We start from the raw sequence: 19262 nt of genomic DNA, 5'->3' as shown, positions 1-19262 counted from the left end.
ACCTCTATTGTAAAGCATTTAGAACACCATCTGGCACCTTGTCAGGGATGGCCGGCTAATACAGTTATCACCTGAATTACAGACACCAGCCTCTCATTGAAATACCTTTGTAGGATTATATTTTAATGTTTTGACCTTTGCCTTTGACATTGCCCCAATGCAATAGTGTTTCTATGTAAACCCCAAGAAAATGAGTGATCTAGGTCTCGATCTCCTCTTTATTTGCATGTGGTTACAATTTATAAATACACTTGCCGTTTTCCTCTCCCTCCAAAACTCTCCCTTCTACCTAGTAACTGTATCCAAACCCCCAGTTTTTAGTGACTCCCTTTCTAGGAGGAGAGGGGAGGGGTGGTCCTCCATGTAACTCCATCTTCTACAGGGTCTACTTCAGTCCATGTGAAGTGTGGGCTCTCAAAGGGCCTCTGAAGCTTGGGGATGAGCACCACGAATCTGCTGGAGGTCCCGCTGATGTCCTTGCAAGTGGCCATGTGGCTGTCCTCCTTCTGTGCCCTGCTTAGGGTGCAGAATGCCGTGGCGGGCAGCAGTTAGCATCGTTTGCCCTGTCCATGCCCGAAGCCGGGCCAGTGCAGCCCCGGCGGGCAGGACGGTCTGCAGTGAAGTCTCAGGCCTGCACAGGAGGCGGTGAGAGTCTTGTGGCACGCACATACCCAGCCAGTGCCCGGCCCTGCTCTCAGAGATGCGTCTCAGGCCCGGCCCCTCAGGGTCTGCCTCTCAGGGGCCCTACCCAGGCCCTCTGTCAGTCCTGTGTGGGTAGGGCAGCCGCAGGGAGAAGATGCTCTTGCACCTCCCTTCTCCTGGCTTTTCCCAGACACCAAGAGGCATGGGGGACAAATTGGGTCCTTGGCCCTGTTAGAGGGCATGGCACCCCAGTGTCTCTGTTTCAGCCAGGTGCCAAGCTTTGCCATCCTCCTGGTAGGGTGTAGAGAGCCCGGGGGGGCCTGGGGCACCCTCTTCAGGGGTGGGGTATGGAGGTTCTGGGGGAGCAGGGGGGTCTCCAGGGCCCCGTGCTCCCCCCAGTACTGGCCCGTTGTAGATGTAGATGTTGCCAGTGACAGTCACAGACCCGCCGGTGACATGAATGCCGTTGGTACCTGTGGGAAGGGAAGCAGAGTGAGAGGGGCCGATGGCTAGCTGTTGGAGTCTCTGTTTTGCTCTGCTTCTGTCTGGCTCACTTTCTCCTCTTGCACACCATCCCTCCCACCCCACCCTTCCATGCCCCCTCTTCTCCCTCCTGCCTGCCCCATGCTCACCATGGGCCACCTGGCCTTGCTCTGGGAGCTCAGCCTCCAGCTCCCTGGCCTGGCTTAGAGGACTCTGCTGCTGTAGCACCTCTTCCTCCAAGCCTGGGGTCGCTGGGAACCTGGCCGAGGCCGGGGCCAAGTCTCCAGAGAAGGGCAGAAGTGGCTTTACCAGGTCAGGGAAATGTGGGTTGACCCTTGGAGGTTCCCAACTTCCATCAGCAGGATTTGATTCCTCTCCCTGCAGGAGAGAGGCAGAGAACCAACCAATGACATGGGCCTCAGACTCCATCGTTCTTTAATTCCCACACCCCACCCCATGCTTAGGCAGCTCATTGTTCTCTCTTCCACTTCTTGCTCCCTGCCACAGGGCCTTTGCACTTGATGTCCCTCTTCCTGGGGCGCTTTCCCCCAGATATTCTGATGGCTGGCTCCCTCATTTCTTCAGCTCTCTGCTCAAATATCTGTTTATCAGAGAGGCCCTCTCTGTCCACTCAAAGATAACATACCCCCATCCTTTGCCACTGTCATTCACTGTCCCACTACCACGCTTTATTTACCAATTATCACTACCTGATAAATGTTTGTCTAACTTTATTCTTGCTCCGCTGGCATGTAACTCCAGGAGGGTAGGTAATTTGTTTTGCCCACTGCTATATCTGTGGTGCCCAGAATGGTATCTGACACATGGTATACTCAATCAGTTATTAGCCGAATGAATACTGAAGCCTGCACACTCTTATCCTGCCTACCCCACCTGTTCACGTATCCCCGTCTACCCCTCCTTGTGGCCTTCTCAGCCTCCCCCATTACCTCTGGACGCCTCTTGAGCAGGGATCCTGCAATGGAAAATTAAAAGGGTGTGGAGCCTCCGGTATGGCTTTCACCCTTCCCCCACACCACGATGTTGCTCCCCACCCTGGGGTCACAGAAGGAACACGCTATTTTTGCCCTTATCTCCAGCCTCAGAATGGGGGTGCTGGATGGAGATGATGTCCATGCTGAGGGCAGGCACTGGGAGTCTTAAGGGTGTGGAGGGACAGAAGGGTTAGCCCTGGGGAAGCTGACTGTTCCCTCCAAACCCCCTTCCCCGTCAGGTGGGGACGGACAGCCGGCCAGGCCTGCGTCCCTGCCAGCATCCAGCTCCTTCCTACCCAGCTTCCTGCAGAGAGAGGGGTGGCTCTTCCAGGAGCAGGCCAGGACCGTGGTGAGGAACAGGAGAGAGGCCAGCGGCAGCAGGATGGCCAGCACCAGCACGGTTCCTGCCAGGACAGCAGACGGAACAGATGTGACGACCCCAGGAAGGGCAGAGGGGAGGGAAGCTAAGGAACAGCTTTCTGGTCCTCTGGACAACTCAGAGAAAAGGGGCGGCAGCAGCTTTTCCCTTCTAGACCCACTGCAGTTCCTAAAGGCAGAATTGGAGAAACTTCCCTTGGGTTACAGAGAAGGGGAACTAAGTTGGACTGGGGCAGGCCCTCCTGACTGCCGGGGGAAACTCAAGCGAGGGTGGAGATCTCTGGAGGGCATGGATGGTGGCCACCATGTAGAGACCAAGGACGGGGGCAGTTTTGTGGGTGAGGACAGGAGTGTGGGCACTTGGTTTTCCAGGGTTGGAAGTGGGGGTGGAAGGCAGTACGGGGAAGGTGGGACTTGGGTTTGTAAGCAGACTCAGGCCACAGGATAGAGCCACATTTCTGTGGACGTGACCATCTTAGAGAGAGGCTGCTATAGGAGCTGAGATTGCCCCTCTGTCTCTGTGGGGGTGTTTACAGGGGTGGGGGAGTGGGGCTTGCAAAGTCTCTACCCCCTGGCTCAAGGCAGGCTCCAGGAGGGGAAGGAAAGGAGGCTGGGAGCTGGGATTCTCAGGTCTTGGTATGTAGCAGTGGATAATTTCTGTCTTTCACAGAAGAGTCTAGAGCACCCATCAGTTGTACCTGGGGAAGGTCAGGAAGACTTGGACATTTGTATACTGGGAGCTGGCCCTTTCTGGTCCACCTAAACCTAGGGCCTGAGGGAGCACAGAATGGGAGGTGTGGGAAAAAACTGGACCTGGCATCTGAGATGTCTGTGTCCCGGCCCAGTTGGGTGACTTTTTAAGCCATTCTACCTCTTGGAGCATCAGTCTCCTCAAAGATACAATGAGGGGGGTTTGGTACCTACTGTCTAAAATTCCAGCTCTAGGGGCGCCTGGGTGGCTCAGTTGGTTAAGTGTCTGACTTTGGCTCAGGTCATGATCTCGGTCCGTGCGTTCAAGCCCCGCGTCAGGCTCTGTGCTGACAGCTCAGAGCCTGGAGCCTGCTTCCGATTCTGTGTCTCCCTTTCTCTCTGCCCCTCCCCGACTCGTGCTCTCTCTCTCTCTCAAAAATAAATAAACATTAAAAAAATTAAAAAAAAAAATTCCAGCTCTAAAGTGCCAGTTGTATTTGATACATGGTTAAAAAGTACTAAGAGGACAAGGAAAAAGATGATATAGCTGAATGAAAAATCAAGTGACAAAATATTCAAATGACTCCACTTTTAGAAAACCAATTCTATATATAGACATCCATTGAAAAATGTCTGGCAGGATATATTAAAAAATGTTAAGAGTGGATATGCTAAGTGATGGTCCTGTGAGTGGTTTTTAGTTTTACTTCTCTGAATTTTCTTTTTTTTAAAAAAATTTTTAGTGTTTATTTATTTTTTGAGAGAGAGCACGTGTGCAAGTGGGGAGGAGCAGAGAGAGAGGGAGAGAGAAATCCCAAGCAGGGATGAGGGGCTCGAACTCACAAACTGTGAGATCATGGCTTGAGCCGAAGAGTCAGACGCTTAACTGACCGAGCCAGCCCAGTGCCCCTGTTTCTCTGAATTTTCTAATTTTCTATGGTGTGCGTGCATTATGGTACACGCTCTGGAGTAAGAAAGAACTGAGTACAGGTCTTTGTAATATCAGATACCAGTGAGTGATCTGGGCCAAGTCCCATAACCTCTCAGCCTCAGTTTCCTCCTGTCCTCAGTGAGGATAATAATAGAACTACCGTTGACCCTTGAACAATGTGGGGGTTGGGGGCGCTGACCCCCGTGTAGTCGAAAATCCACGTCTAACTTTTGACTCCCCCAAACCTTAACTACAAATAGTCTACTGTTGACCAGAAATCTTACCAATAACACAGTTTGATTCATGCATCTTTTATATGTTATGTATTATATACTGTGTTCTCGTGATAAAGTAAGCTAGACAAAAGAAAATGTTATTAAGGAACTCATAAGGAAGAGAAAATACATGTATAGTAATGTTCCGTATTGATTGAAAAAAAAAAAAGCCACATATAAGCGACCCGCTCAGTTGAAACCCATGTTGTTAAGGGTCAGCTGTACTTTACAGGGTCATTAAAAAGATTACATGAGCTAGTGATTGTCAAGTGCTGGTAGAGTGCCTGATGCCCTAGCTCTCAATAAATGAAAGCCATAATTATAAATATTTGGTAATTTTTAAAAAGTTAATAAACTCTCTCCCCGCTAATCATGTTTACAGTTATTAGAAATACCCCTTAATCATCTGTTAGGCTAGGAAACCAGCAACGTCACAGAAAAGAAACAAACAAAACAGAGTCAAATGTGGGATGAACACTCTAATAATGAAAGTGTGTAATCTAGTAAAGAGATTTTTGGTCTGGTAAGTGGGTTATATGATGGTGGCATGTCCAAGACGAGGACAGTAATGTCAGTTACAATTACATCTCAGGGTAGGAGTGTTCCTTGACATAATAGTACATGTAACTTACAAGTTATATGTATAACACATAACTTAAAAAGAATGTGTATATCAAGCTGGCCTAGGGATACTCCAATTTTTCCTTAGGGAACTTTTCTGCTTGCCCCAATTCTGAGAGAGAAGGATTAATCTTTTCCCCATCTTTTTAGCTGGGAGAAATGAAGGCATTTTCCCAGATTCTCCCCATGTGCCCCTGGGCCCCAGACTCCTCACCTGGCATCTCAGGGGACTCGAGTGGATTTCTGCAGCTGGTGTCAGACTGGGCAGTGCCTGGAACTGCCTCTACCAGACCCTGTTCCTCACACCTGTGAAGGAAAGGGAAGCCCAATTCAAGCGGGCACAGGGCTGGAAGTGGAGGCTAGCCCATGCATGCGAGCATAAGGGTGGTCAGCAGCTGGGACTTCTGGGATGGTGGGGGTGCACTCACCTTGTGTGGGGCTGGCAGCGGGCCCTGGGGGAGGAGGTATTCTGGAAGTGCCCTGCCTTACAGGGAACACAGTTTCTCTTAGCCTCCGCGACTTCATCTGGCAAGAGAAAAGCAAGGCCAGCCAGGGTGAGTGGACAAGGGGCGTCTCTCCACGCTGTGAGTTTCCTTTATTCCCACTGAATGGCCCTCCCTGCCCGTAGCACCTTTCCTGATCTTCCTCTGGCCCGAGCCTCCCTGAGCTGAGAGAAGCCTCCTTCTGAGGCCCCGAATCTGTCCCCTGTCCCCGTTCCATTTCTCTGCAGACCCCTTCTGTGGGCCTTTAGCCCTGGGAGGGAGAGGAAGCTCTTTATGTCAAAGAGAACTACCTGGGGGCTCCCCACAGATGAAGTACGCGCTCCCGGCCCCCATTCAAGATCACTGGCACCCAGTCTCCTCCCCGCCTTCTGCCCACAGTGGCCTCTGACCTTTGAGCTCCACCTCAGTGCCAGGTGGGCAGTTGGAGAGTGGCTCGCAGTGCACACACTCGGTGTCCCAGTGCACGCAGAACATTCCGGGCTGGCAGCGGCACTGGGTTTTCTGTTTGCTGGTGCAAGGCACAGTCTCCTCGAAGCCCAGCACTGGTGGGGAGACAGACAGGGGAGCTCGGTGGAGGGGCTGCACTCCAGGAGATCCCAGCCTCCCCGGGCACACGGCCACTCACTCTGGTCACAGGGGCGGCACATCTGGCAGAAGGAGAGATGGTTCCAGTGCTCATTGTAGGAATTCTCGGGGCACATGGCACACACTGTGTTCTGGCCGCGGCTGCATTCCACTGAGACACGTGTGCCTAGGATGTGAGCGAAGCGATCCGGGTGTCAGGGGAGCGGGGCTCCCACCCTCACCTCTGCCGCCTGCCTGCCGTGTGACCCTGTCCTCTTGGGGGCCACGTCCGACGGATGGCCGGCTGCTTTCCCGATGCAGGAGAAATGCCTCTCCTTTCCCGGGGCGATGGTGTCTATCTCCCCTCTGAGGCGGTAAAGGTGGGCTGGAGTGCCCTGTAACCCACCTCCCGTCCCAGGCGTCCTGTGGCCCTCCGGTCTCACCTGGGGGGCAGCGGGAGCAGCAGACCCGATGCTTGGGCTCGTAGTACTCCTTTTCCCGGTCCTGGCACGTTTGGTTCTCCGTGTGGTATGGGGGCGCCTTCAAGGGGAGATGGAGATGGGGGGAGAATTGTCCAGGGGGCACCTGGGGAGGGCAGAGGGACTAGAGGGAGGGCTGCCCAGACCCCGCTTCCCCTCCCGAGTCTGCCCTCACCCACCTGCGCGGGCCCCTCCCTCATCAGTGGGGCCTGGGATGCTGCCAGGAGACTGCAGAGGCCCAGGACGAGTGGCCCCCAGGCCAGGCCGCAGGGGGAGGCGGCCCACGGCAGGCGCATGGCGGCCAGTCGGCCAGTCGGCCAGATGGGTGGAGGCCTGGGGGGTAGGTGGGAGGCCTGCACGTCCCGGGCAGTGGTGGCAGCGACCTCCCCCAGAGCCCAGGGTCTGGGACAAGGCTCGGGCTGACGTGCCCCTGGGGCCGAGCGCCCGGGCCTGGCCTGGCCTCCAGGGCTCCAAGAGCCGGGCTCAGGAAGTGGGAGTGGAGCAAGCCGGCCTCGGGGCGGGGACAGGGAGCGCTGGGAGCAGAGGCAGCTGTCGCAATCGGGGAAGAGGAACAGGCTTGGCCGCCCCGATGCAGGGCGGGAGGGGGCGGCCGGGAAAGCACGTGAGGGCAGCAGGGCCGGAACCGGGCCTCCTCCCTTCTTCGGAAGCCTGGCCGGGAGGGGAGGACCGCTAGGTGGGAATGGGCCACAGAGCCAGTGGACGGTGCCCAGATGGGCCTCCGAGAGCAAGGCAGAGCTGACTCGGAACAGAGGGAGAGCCGGAGCTGGGTCCAGCCGGGTGCCAGATCTCAAAGTGGAAGGGCCTGTGAACGGCAGACACGGAGAGTGCAGACACCCGCCGAGGCCCACGGCCAGCCAGCTGCAGCATCTGGGAACCAGAAGTCCCAGTTGGCATCCATCTGGACTCCTGGGGGTTCCTGCCCCGTTGTGTGACTTTAAAAGATAAGCTGCAGAGGAATAACAAGCCAGCCAGCCCTTCCGTCCCCTGATCCACCCCAGTGCACACATTAGTGGGCACAGGTCATCTACAAGACACCGCAGAGAGTGCTGTGGCCTCTGCTCCCCTGTCCTTTGACGACGGAGGACCACGTAGACCAAATTCCCCATGAATAGGGGCGGCTGCACCGGAGCTGGGTAGCCACAGTCTTCAGTCCCAGTTTCCTCACCCAGGAAGGAGCCTCTGAATCCTTCTGAACTGGAGGAAGCTGAGAGACCACCAGTCCAGCCGCTTTGCCTTAATCGTGAGAAGATGGAGGCTGAGGGTGCCACATAGAGAGAGACCAGGATTCCGGGGGGCTTGGTCTAGTCCCTGCCCGCTTTCTTCCCACCATTTCCCGGCAACCCGTTAACAACAGCCCCTGCCATGCCCCCTTATGCCAGGCTCTCTGGTCTTCAAGTTGCTGTGCTCCTGGCGAATTCCCACTCGTCCTTGAGGCTCGCACGGGCTCTGGGATACACCCCCACCCCAGGCTGCACAGATGCCACACAGACAGTGGTCTGGGCTTATTCTTTCCCGCCTCACCAGGCTGTGAGCTGTGCAGTGGCCTAGACTGGATCTTTAGGACTGGGTCTCAGTGCTTGGCCGAGTCTGGCCCATACCAAGTACATGTTTATGGAATAAACGATGATGCCTTGTCCACATCACATAGCCAGTCTGCGGCAGGACTAGCCTAGACTCCAGAGTTCCCGATTTCTGGGTCCCAAGCTCATTCCTGCCTGAGTTTAGATATTTCACTCTCCTCTCCTGGTGCAGACGTCAGACCTGTACTCTGCAGGCAAATGTTTATATGGACGGTCCCAGGCAGCCCGGAAGGGGAAGAAATACCAGAGGAGCACACCCTGCTCAGGGCTGCCGCTCTTTCAAAGTCCAGGGAATTGGGGGCTGAGACTGGACTCACCACTGAGCTCTTCAATGCATACAGGTATGTGCATGCAGTGGCCTTAGATTCCTTTTCCTTTTTATTATGGAAATTCACACACCACACACACACACACACACACACACACACACACACACAAGGAGAAAATAATACTGTGAACTCCAGCTTCAGCTCATGGCCAGTCTTATTTCTTCCACACAGCCCTCCTCCATTCTTCTGATCTCCTCTTAATTATTTTGAAGCAAATCCCAGACATATATCATTTCGTTTGAAAATATTATAGGATTTTATCGAAAAGAGAGATCTCTCTCTCTCTTTTTTATTATTGAGGTATAACTTATAAACAGTGAAATGCTTGAAGGACACTGATCTGATGGATACAGATCAATGAGTTTTCACTTTTGTATGTTCTTGTGTATCTCCCCCAGAACATTTCCTGTACTTCAAAAGGCTCCTGCTTCACAGGTAAGCCCTATCTCAGATCTTTTTTAACCACAGCTGGCTGAACTGTATCCTTTCTGCTGCCAATCTCATGCTGTCACTTCAGCCTTCAAGGAGTCTCTGGGTCCTAAAGAAAGAGCCTTCAGATCTGGACTTTAATCCTGGTCCCGACACTTCCCCTCTCTGGGCCTCTTTTTTTTTTTTTTTTTTTTTGTATTTGCCAGTCAACTGCTGGTTTGCTTACAGATCTGTCCTCCCCTCTTCCTCTGCTGTTTTGTATCACTGCTGGGAACTACATTTCCCAGACTCCTTTTTCCTCGGGCTTCTGGGTAGTTTCAGCCAATAGGAAGACAGGTGAGTGAAGGACAGGTAGGTGGGAGGAGGAAAGAAGCCAGGCTATTTCTCTGTCTCTCTTTGCTTTTCGGACGTCGGATATCACCTGTGTTTGCCTGTGTTTCTTCCTTCCCTCCTTTCATAATCCCATCTCCTGTCAGGCAGTCCCCACTATTTACTTCCTGCCAAATAACTCAGGAGGCCTCTGGGTCTATGATGCTTAATTACCCTGCTGTCCTTCCAGCCCTAGAGATGTAGCTGCTTCCTGCTTTGCTGTTTTCTGGGTTGCCTCGCTGTCCCCCGTTGGCTTCTCATCTCTTTCATCACCCATGTACCAATTTCTTGGGTTAACTTTCTTCCATTTGGAAGACTTAAGAGTGTTTGCTGTTTCTAAGCTGGACCACAATTGATAAGTCTTAGCAATATATGGTTATTATGCCTACCCAACCTTCTCCAGGAGGGTGAAGGAAACTCACAGGGGGATCCATGAATTCTTTGTGGGCAGGGCGTTGTCTTGGTTTCTTTTTCTTTGTGTTCTTTGCCAGCTTCCTTGAAGCTCATTTCCATTGGGCAGCACCAGGGCTGGACTGAGTACCCCACAGATTCCCAGAATGTTTGGCCTTCTTCCGAGAGGACTGCTGAGAGATCTTCCTTCCCAGAGGTCCATGAAGAATCCAAAAAGGGTGCCTGGTGGGAATGGATTCTTCTGGATACTCGTTCCCACACAGTTCTTAGCCAACTGGTGCTCTCAGAAAGGGTCTGGTAAATACGGAGAGATGTGTCATGGGTGAGGGGGTCATCCTTTTCCGGAGACTTTGCATTTTCATTGGGGACCATCCCTTTAAATAAACCCAAAGAATTATCCAGATGTCAGTTGTGCTGAGGTGGAGAAATCCTGCCTTGACCCAAAGGAATAAACTTCTAATGGTGAACTTCTAAGCCTCCTGCCAGGTGACTAGAGTAGGAGTGGTATGGAGGAATTTTCTGGTCATTCCCACCATATAAGTGCAGATAGAAAGCCCACTGTTTTCCACAGTGGGCAGCCCGGTGTTGAAAGGCTCATTAATTCCAAGTAGTAAAAATAAAGAGCTGCATTTAATTGAGTGACTCATTTTTTACCCTAGAAATGGAAAAAATGAAGGAAATTCAGGCAAATTAGTAGATGACAAATTAACGAGTTATCAGAGGAAATTAGGATGTTCAATGGAGATGCTTTCTCATAGCACATCACTCTCTGCCGAAGATAAATCTTGAGTCTTAAGATGCTCATTCTGCCATCTTCTGCAGATTGGGTCAACAAATAGTGTCCACTAGACAGTGGGACGACCAAGATGAATAAGCCTAGAGCTTGTTCTCAGAGAACTCATAGTATGACCTGTGTATACGCACACATGCACATACTAGGCTAGTAATCATATACAGTGGTAAGTGCGGCCATAGATTCTCAACAAGACTCTCTCTCTCTGGCAGTGTGGAAGAGAAAGTGATTATTTCCATCATCTTCTGTTCCCCAGAGAGCAAGAGGCAGTAAGCCCCTTTGAACTCATGACCCTCATCCCATCGCAGACTCCCTATTTCACTTCTCTCCCTGTAGCCTTTGCACATTTATGGCCACATAGGGTTAGGGCATGGCTAGTGCCAGGAGGGAAGGAACAGCTCCGGTCTGGGAGAGCATTTTCCAATGCTGGGGAAGCTTCCAAAACAAGGACCACAGGGCCGTGGGACCCCACAGAGCAAGAGTCCACTTCTCTGGAAGTCAGGGGAGCAGCACTGAACATGGAAAGGAGAAACTCAGCTCTCCATCTGGCCCCACTCCTAACTCCTCACTCCTCTGGGCCTCAGTTCTTTCTTGTGTTAAGCAAGGGTTAATGCACAGTCAACTGGAAAGGGCTTTTGGGACCATCTGGGACCCTCACTCTCCCTTCCCCCTGCCATTTCACTTTTCAGATCAGAACGCAGGAGCCCAGAGAGGTATAGTGCCTTTTCCAAAGTCACATAGTTTAAAGGCAAAAATGGAAGTCACAGAATACCTATAATATGGTCCCGTTTATGAAAAAAAGTATAAATGTAAAGAAATGCATATAATTTTATAAAAGCACACAAAAGATACAGATGGATATACCGATTTCAACAGCCCTCCTTGGCCTGAGGGGTGGGTAGGGAATGGGACAAAGGGAAGCTTTTGCTCTTCTGTATATTTCTGTCTTGTTGGAAAGTCACATTGTGGCAAAAATGTATTTGGGCATTATTTCTGCACTTTCAAAGATAACACTTAAAATGGAGCCGTGACAGAAGTGCAGATTTCTGTGTTTCTCACAACAAACTTGCTCTGGTCCATTCCAGATCTAGAACGACGCCTTCCCTGAGCATGGGCTGCCCCCCACCCACTGCCCCGGTACACTGACAGGCACTTCTGGGGACACCACGTCCACGTGCTCCGGCTCAGCCCAGACCCGTCCTTGTGATTCTTCTCACAGAGCCCTTGAGATGAGAACTATTTGCTGTGCTGCTTTGAGCCCGTGGTTGGATTTCAGACACCAGCTAGCAAACAGAAAAGGCAGGGAGGTGCCTCTCCTAACCTTTGAGATCAAACAGGCAGGGTGCTGTGTACTCCATTTGTTTAAGAACCTGGCTCCGGGGAGAATAGGGGTTTTAAGGCTGTCTGGGTCCTGTGGGAATGTGGGGTCAGTGTAGAGAGCTTTCCACAGAGCTGGGGAGATAAGCCAGGACCCAGATTGCTGATGAGCCCATGAACTCTGCATTTGAAGCTCCTAGGTTTCAAAACCAGGTACAGGGGGGCTCCAGTTCCCCATGAGTCTGCGGCTGGTTTGTCATGGGAAATAAATGGCAAACGTCCTAAGTAGACATCCCTTCAGGAAAAGAATTCTGATTTTGTGTTTCTCTCGGCTGCTGTTTCGTTCTGTGCCCTCAGAAAACTGGCTTCTCTTTATGGAGGGTCGGTTTCTTCATCTCGAAAATGAAGGAAAAACCAGCCTTTCCCTTCCCAGGAGGGTGTTCCCAGCAGGCATCAAGGGGAGTGATGGGACCGGGTTTGGAATCCTGGCTGACAGCAGCTCTCACTTTAAGAGGCCACAGGAGACCTTCTGCCCTAAGAGGAAGCCGCAGGGCCCAGCTGCACCCTGAGTTTGGAGTACCCCGCTTCCCTCTTACTTGTCTGGTACACCCCTTGGTGTTCCTCAAGACCCAGCTGAGATGTGACCTTCTCCAGGAAGCCTTCCTGAGTCTCCTCAGGGTGAGTGCCTCTGCCTGCCACCCCGAGGCTCCCTCAGCACTTACTTCTTATCTCTGCCACTAGAGTCCTTATCTTATGTAGCATGACTGCCTTCTTCCGCCACTCTCCATCAGTGCTCAGGCTGGGCCTGTGTCTGCACATCCCAGGCCGGCTTCCCCCGGGTGCCTCCGGTGAGGGTCCGCTGTGGCCGATCTCCTACCATCAGGCGCAGGGCCTGGCTTGTGTGGTTGGGGCTCCTGTACCTCCTTGGGCTGTCTCTGGGCCCTCTCTCTGACCCTTCCCTTTCTGTGTGCTCACTGCTTACGCTTCACTCTTTATCCTCTTGCTGGATTAAGTTCGGAGCAGAGATACTGGAGGAAAAACACAGCCCCTACCAGCGAGCCTTTCCCTCTTCCCAGGGCTGGTGTCCACTTGGGCCATGCCCACCTTCCTCCTTCCCGACACCCGGTGCTGCCTACATCCCTCCCTATTCGCTCAGGGCCCACTGTCCCTAGAGCTCCTCAGGCTCCAGGTCTGTGCCCAGGTGCCCTGCCTGGCCCCTGTGCTGCCTCTCGGTGACCACATTCCTGCAACCCCGTGACCACAACAGGGGACATTACACATTCCTGGCCTGGCAGCCAATGGTGTAAAAAAGAACAGAATGTCCCAGGGCCCCGCCCAATCTCCAGCCTCACCTGGGCCCCTCCCTGGCCTGGACGAGGTAAGGGGTGGCAGTGAGGAGTCAGGAGGGAGAAGGATGGACCAGGAGGGAGAGGCAGAGGGGCGCTTTGTGCCCCAGTGCCCAGTGGGGCCAGGAGGTGTCCCCACTTTACTGAGTAGATACCCCTTCTTCTTCTATAAGACCTGGGGGTGAGGCTGACCTGTGGGTGCCTTTGGAAGGAGTGCCCAGAGAGGGGACCCAGCTCCTGGAAGCCCACTTGGGGCTTCATCCCCTCAGTCTCCTGGCTCCACCCCCTTCACCCTCCTCTCTCAGCCTCTCCTCCAGCCCTCCCTCCCAGGCCTTCATCCTGTCTTCTTCCATCCATCTCCCTTTTTCTGCCTTCCCTGTTCTGGTCTCCCCTGCCTTAGTCTCCCTCATCCTGGCTGGTTCTTTTTTCTTTGTTTTGCCCTCCTGGCTTTGTGTTCAGGATCTCTCTCCTTGTCTGAGATCTCTGGCCCTCCCCCTGCCCTTTTGTCTCAGATCTCCTTGCCTGTCAGCCCCCAGGGCCGTTACTCTTCTAGGTGGGGGGGGGGAGCACCCACCTCCTCCAGTCCCACACTTCTGGGGCACCTGCCCTCAGGAGCCCTCCTCCCTTTGGAGAACTCTCAGCTCAGACTCCTCCTTTGCCCCTCCCCCTGCCCTGCTCACCTTTAATTGAGATGCTAATGAGGCTTCTGTCGCTTCCATCCCAGCCTGGCGGGCGGGCTCCCGGGCTGGGCCGCTGCACCTGTCAGGTGAGGGGGAGGAGAGGCTCGGCTGCCAGATTCAACTGGAAAGGAACCAGTCCCAGTCCAGCCACAACCTGGGAGCTGGGAGCAGGAGGCCGTCCAGACCTCCTGGAGCCCTGCAGTCCCTGGGACGGACACAGCCCAGGGCCAGGGCCAGAGGCGGAGGAGAGAGCCCACTCAGACAGAGAGGGAGCAAGGCAGGGAGGAAGAGGAAGAGAGGCAGGACTAGAGAGCCTGGCACACAGACGGGAGACAGGCAAGGAAGACGAGAGCTGAGAAAGAGACCCAAAGAGAAGCAGAAAGCAGAGAGAGAGAGAGAGAGAGAGAGAGAGAGAGAAGAGCTGGGACACAGAGGTCCTGGAGGAAGGAGACTAAAGATAGACTGACTAAGCAGGGCAGACTGACAGCTGAGGAGACAGAAAGGGAGGTGCTGGGACAGAACTCCGAAGGGTGCTTCTCAGGCAAGCCCAGCTACAGGTCTCCTGGCCCGGACTCCAGCAGGTCAGCCGGCTCCTGGGACGGTGGAGGGAGGGAGGGAGGGAGGGGTAGAAAAGAGTGGGCTCAGGGCGGGATGCGGGCCTGGCCAGGAGCAGCCTTGCTCTGGGTCAAGGAGTGAGGCACCGGAGCCTAGAAGTCAGCCCTGACCCTGGCCCTCCGTGACCCCCCCAAGGCTCATGAAAGGAGAGCAGCATGAGGAGCAGGGGCTGGGCCCCGACCCTGCGGCACCCCCGCAGCCCAAAGAGGAGGAGGAGGCCCTGATCGAGTTCCACCGCTCCTACCGAGACCTCTTCCAGTTCTTCTGCAGCAACACCACCATCCACGGTGCCATCCGCCTGGTGTGCTCCCAGCACAACCGCATGAAGACGGCCTTCTGGGCTGTGCTCTGGCTCTGTGCCTTCGGCATGATGTACTGGCAGTTCGGCCAGCTGTTCGGGGAGTACTTCAGCTACCCCGTCAGCCTCAACATCAACCTCAACTCGGACAAGCTCGTCTTCCCCGCCGTCACCATCTGCACCCTCAATCCCTACAGGTCAGTCGACCCCTCTGTCACTTCCCCGGCGCCTGGAAGTGGGGGACAGAGGGCGCGGAGGCAGACCCGCAGACCCGGGAGTAGGAGGGGATACTCTTGTCCCTAGGTAGACCTCCCTTTGGGCAAGATAGGGAGCCCCCGACTCGATGGGCTCTGCCCATCCGAGCGGCTCTGCCAACGGGGCCCTCCAAGTGCCCACAGCTTATCCAGAGTGTGGTTGTTGGACTTCCCTTCCTCCTCCCACAAGTGGGAGGGCGAACAGATGAAGTGAGATGCGGATAGCTCCAAAGAGCCGGGTAGAGATCATTCCCATCCCTTCCCTGGAGCAAGAGGAGGGCGAAGAACAAGGCCTCCTCCACCTCGAGAGAAGAATCTAATGGACAGGTGAAGCCGTTGGCAGGTGCTGTGGGGGTGGGTGGTGAAAGCTGGCGGGGCTGGGCCCTGGTATGTTGGTCTCAGTGTAGAAGGGGAGTTTGTTTTGGGGAAATCAAGGTGGGGGCTGGTGGCAAAGGGTTGGAGAGCCTTGAGGCTGGGGGTAGAGTCAGAGGGAAACCAGGACAGGACAGAAAGCAGCCCTCCCCTCCCCCACCCCCCCCCACCATCTCCACCCCCCCCCCCAAGACCCAGTTGACCCCTGCTGGGCTGTGTACTTCACCTGCCCAGGTGCCTGACTTTTAAGTGCTCGGGTGTGTCCTGAAGGTTTGGGTTTCATCGTTGCTCTTTGCCAGTTTTTCTTCTAGAAGCCAGAGGGGATGGTAACCATGGAGAAGAAAGGAAGGCACAGCTAGGTGTTTATCCACACCTCTTATTTGTATTTACTCAGTCATGCAACACGTGGGGGATACCTGGAGCATATGCCCAACACTGCTAGGCACCTGGCAAATGGGTTCATTAATAATTCATTCAGTCTTCACTGAAGGCCAGACACTTTGCTAGGTTCTGGGGACAGAAAGATAAAATACGGTGGAAGAGACAGGCGACACAGATAACAGCAGGACAGTGTGGCTTCGAGAGTCAGTCTCTGCCCTTAGGGAGTGTAAGATTTGTGAGTGCCTACAGGTGTGATTGCATGAGTGTGCATGTGTGTGTGTATGTGTGTGTGTGTGTGTGTGAGCAAACATTGGGTATAGGTATGATTATGGAGGATGGAGATTAGTCACATATTAGGGATGAAGGCCCCCCATGTGTTCCATGGTGTCCAAAGGTGTATCACGGACTAAAAAGGGTTGGGACGTCCCGTGCTGCAGGGAAAACCCTGCCGGCCGTTTTCATGGATAAGCCTCCATATGCTGTCCAGGTGAAGGGCGCGTTTCCTAAGAAGCTGCTTCATGCACCAGCCACTGCTAAGTACTCTGTGGCACCCCTAATTCTCCCAGAAACCCCACAAGGCGGGGACTACTGTAATCCCTGTTTTGCATTGGAGGAAACCGAGGCAAAGGCAGACAAGTCACAAGGTCACAGAGACAGTGACGGAGCTGTGGTTCACCCTCGGATCACAAATCCCTCCTTTTCTTGATATCCAAGGTGTGGGACACGGAATCAGCGAAGTGTGTAATCAATCAGATGTGTACATCTCATTTCCCAGCTCTCCTTTTCCGGCTCAGCCTCATTTCTCTTCCTTGGTGCCCGTGAGCTTGGCTCCTCTCCTTTCCGACCCTCTGCTGCTTCGCTACCCTGATCTTTCCCCTGCTTATTTCTCTTCACCCCCTTGGGCCATGGTGGAGGGCACTGAGTCAGCAGGGAGGGGAAGGCAGGCAGGCAGGAAGGACTAAAGTCTGGGTAGTAGGCTCTCAGTAAATGTTTGTGCTTGAAAGACATGGGTGGGAGATGGAGAGCAAAGGGCTACATCTGTTGAGGCCTGCTGAGGGCAGGGTCATGGACAGTCTACGAAAAAGCCCCAGGGGATGAAACCAGAGCCACTGCTCCTGAGGCCTGCAGGCTGGGAGACAGGTGTCCACACAGAAAGAAATCCCTCCTGCCTGACTAGCGGCCACAGGGCTTAGAGGGGAGAGAGCCCCTGGGGAGGGAGGGGAGTCAGGGAAGGCACAGGGAACCGTGTCGAACACCTGCTACATGCTCACCCTTTGCTGGGTCCTTTATAAGGACTATCTCATTTCATCTTGACAAGTCCATGGCGGTGGACATAGTTATTATTTCCATTTGGAAGTGGAGGCAAAATAATTTGAGCAAGGTCACAAAGCAAATAATAAAGAAATAGCAACAATAATAGTGAACACTTCTTTAAAATTTTTTTTTAATGTTTATTTATTTTTGAGAGAGGGAGAGAGACAGGGCACAAGCAGGGAGGGGCAGGGAGAGAGGGAAACACAGAATCTGAAGCAGGCTCCAGGCTCTGAGCTGTCAGCACAGAGCCCGACGGGGGGCTTGATCTCACGAACCTCGAGATCATGACCTGAGCCGAAGTCAGATGCTTAATTGACTGAGCCACCCAGGCGCCCCAAGAACACTTCTATAGTACCTAATGTGCACCAGATATGTTACATTTTATATGAAATTATTGAATTCTCACAACAGACTTCTGAAGTAGGTACGAGTATTATTCCCATTTTATAGAAGAGGAGACTGAGGCCCAGAGAGGTTAAATAACCTGTCCAAGTTCACACAGGTAGCAGGTGGTGAAACTGGGATTCAAAAGTCACCCACCCACCCCACCAAGCAGCCAGTGCATTTCTGGTTAGCAGCTGAGTCACAAACCAAGTGTGTTTGATATCAAAGCCCTTTATCACCTCTACACTTTAAGAAGGTGCCACAGGGTTGCCAGCTGCCAGGTGGGGGCTTATGGGTGAGACAGATGAGGGGTACTTGTCATGAATGGAGGAGAGAGGGATGCAGGGCTCTTGGCTCCTATTCAAGGAGAGAGGCAGGGGTGGGTGGACAGGTTAACACAGCCTGGTGGGTGATGACCTGAGGGTGAATCAGAGGTGCTGGCTTGCGGCAGGTGCAGGGACAGGCCAGATGAGTGATTCCTACCGAAGCAGCAGGGAGGAGGTGGAAATTTGTGGACAGGATAGACGAACTGGTGAGATAACAGGAATGAGGCAAAGTCAGACCAGGGATGCCCAGAGCTGGTGGGCACGGCCGGACGTCCACGGCCCGCAGAGGTGGAGGGGTTCTGGGTTGCTTGGGAACCTCTGAGAGAGGCTGCAGGGGCCATAGTAAGCAATAAAGCGCGAAGAATCCACTGTGAAGGGTCAGCCACGGCAGTTGCTTTCTTTGTGGCCAAAAAGGGCTTTATTCATCCAGGAGAGAGGGCCAGTCTTAACCACATCCACAGAAAACAGAGCCCAAGAACATATTTTTCATCTAGTCCTGGGAGGGACTGAGGCTGGGCCTAAGGAAGAACTCAAGATCCTGAAACATCACAGGAGGTGATGGAATCCCTTCCCAAGATGGCAGAGCAGAGGCATGGCACAGGAGTGGGGAGAGGAGAGGGGCGATTCCCTAAAGAGGGAAGCTGTGGGCCTTTTTTTTTTTTTTTTAATTTGAGAGAGAGAGAGAGTGCGTGAATGGGGCAGAGGGGAGAGGCAGAGAGACAGAGAGAGAGACAGAGAGAGAGAGAGAGAGAGAGAGAGAGAGAGAGAATCTTAAGCAGGCTCCACGCTCAGCATGGAGTCCGACATGGGTCTCTCTCCCAGGACTCTGGGATCATGACCTGAGCCAGAACCAAGGGTCAGACGTTCAACCTACTGAGCCACCCAGGCACCCCTGAGCCTAACTCTGCAAAGTAGGGCTAGCAGTTCGCTCTGTGATGGCAGGCCTGGCAGGGACAGAAAGCCGGGACTCTCAGAACTGCCCCCCTTGGCCCCCAGTGCTGGGCTCCTTCTCCTGTCGGGACCCTCCCTACCTCTGTAGCAGCCGTTGTTAGAAAGTTCTTCCTCAGGGCACCTGGGTGGCTCAGTCAGTTAAGTGTCTGATTCAAATTTGGCTCGGGTCATGGTCTCACGGTTCACGGGTTCGAGCCCCACACTGGGCTGCACGTTGATGGCGCAGATCCTGCTTGGGATTCTCTCTCTTCTCCTCCCCACCTCGCTCTGTCTGTCTCTCTCTCAAAGTAAATAAATAAATAAAAACTTTAAAAAATAGAGAGAGAAAGTTCTTCCTTAGGTAAAGCTGCAGCTGACCTCGTTATAACTTCTAGCTTCTGCTCCTGGTTCTGTGTCTTTGGCACAACCCTAAAGATATCTGCTTCCTCACCCACCGGCCACCAGCCCATGGCAGCAGCATCTTCAAGGTAGCTTGCAAAATTCACCACCGAATTCAGATCCTCCTAACAAGCTTGTTAGATAAGGAAGGAG

The 19262-nt window shown here is 53.5% G+C and overlaps 2 protein-coding genes across 8 annotated transcripts in view; one reads left to right on the top strand and one right to left on the bottom strand.

The window, feature by feature from the left end:
• SCNN1A (sodium channel epithelial 1 subunit alpha) overlaps positions 1-19262 on the top strand; it is an 84919-nt gene that overhangs the window by 46762 nt on the left and 18895 nt on the right. Inside the window, exons 5-8 of one of the 5 annotated variants that reach the window (XM_030321498.1) lie at positions 8335-8503; positions 8890-8926; positions 12323-12488; positions 14587-14946. In XM_030321498.1, the coding sequence (XP_030177358.1) occupies positions 14591-14946 (356 nt within the window). In that variant the 5' untranslated portion in view covers positions 8335-8503; positions 8890-8926; positions 12323-12488; positions 14587-14590. The other 4 variants (XM_030321500.1, XM_030321497.1, XM_030321499.1 and 1 more) reach the window with 4 other exon arrangements.
• On the bottom strand, positions 201-13917 carry LTBR (lymphotoxin beta receptor). Of its 3 annotated transcripts, none has more exons than XM_030321496.1 (10): positions 13837-13917; positions 6526-6622; positions 6144-6269; positions 5908-6060; positions 5444-5540; positions 5230-5321; positions 2417-2524; positions 2076-2101; positions 1275-1503; positions 201-1115 (listed from the first exon to the last, which is right to left on the bottom strand). In XM_030321496.1, the coding sequence occupies exons 1-10, from the start codon at positions 13873-13875 to the stop codon at positions 874-876; spliced, it is 1209 nt and encodes a 402-aa protein (XP_030177356.1). In that variant the 5' UTR covers positions 13876-13917; the 3' UTR covers positions 201-873. The 3 variants fall into 3 exon arrangements, with proteins under 3 accessions (XP_030177356.1, XP_030177355.1, XP_030177354.1); XM_030321495.1 differs by having other exon boundaries at positions 6526-6667; positions 13837-13911; XM_030321494.1 differs by lacking the exon at positions 13837-13917 and adding an exon at positions 6741-7130.

The sequence above is a fragment of the Lynx canadensis genome, chromosome B4 (genome assembly GCF_007474595.2).
Source record: "Lynx canadensis isolate LIC74 chromosome B4, mLynCan4.pri.v2, whole genome shotgun sequence".
Taxonomy (NCBI): Eukaryota; Metazoa; Chordata; class Mammalia; order Carnivora; family Felidae; genus Lynx; species Lynx canadensis.
Note: the sequence above shows the minus strand (reverse complement) of the source record. Positions and strands in the feature narration are given on the sequence as shown.

Excerpts from the sequence above, each read along its gene's own strand:
- LTBR (XM_030321494.1), bottom strand. The coding sequence starts at position 6,857 with ATGCGCCTGCCGTGGGCCGCCTCCCCCTGCGGCCTGGCCTGGGGGCCA. Across the intron at positions 5,322-5,443 it reads CGCTGCCAGCCCCACACAAG|GTGTGAGGAACAGGGTCTGG; the intron begins GTGAGTGCACCC and ends TTTCCTTCACAG. Across the intron at positions 1,504-2,075 it reads TGCTCAAGAGGCGTCCAGAG|GGAGAGGAATCAAATCCTGC; the intron begins GTAATGGGGGAG and ends TCTCTCCTGCAG.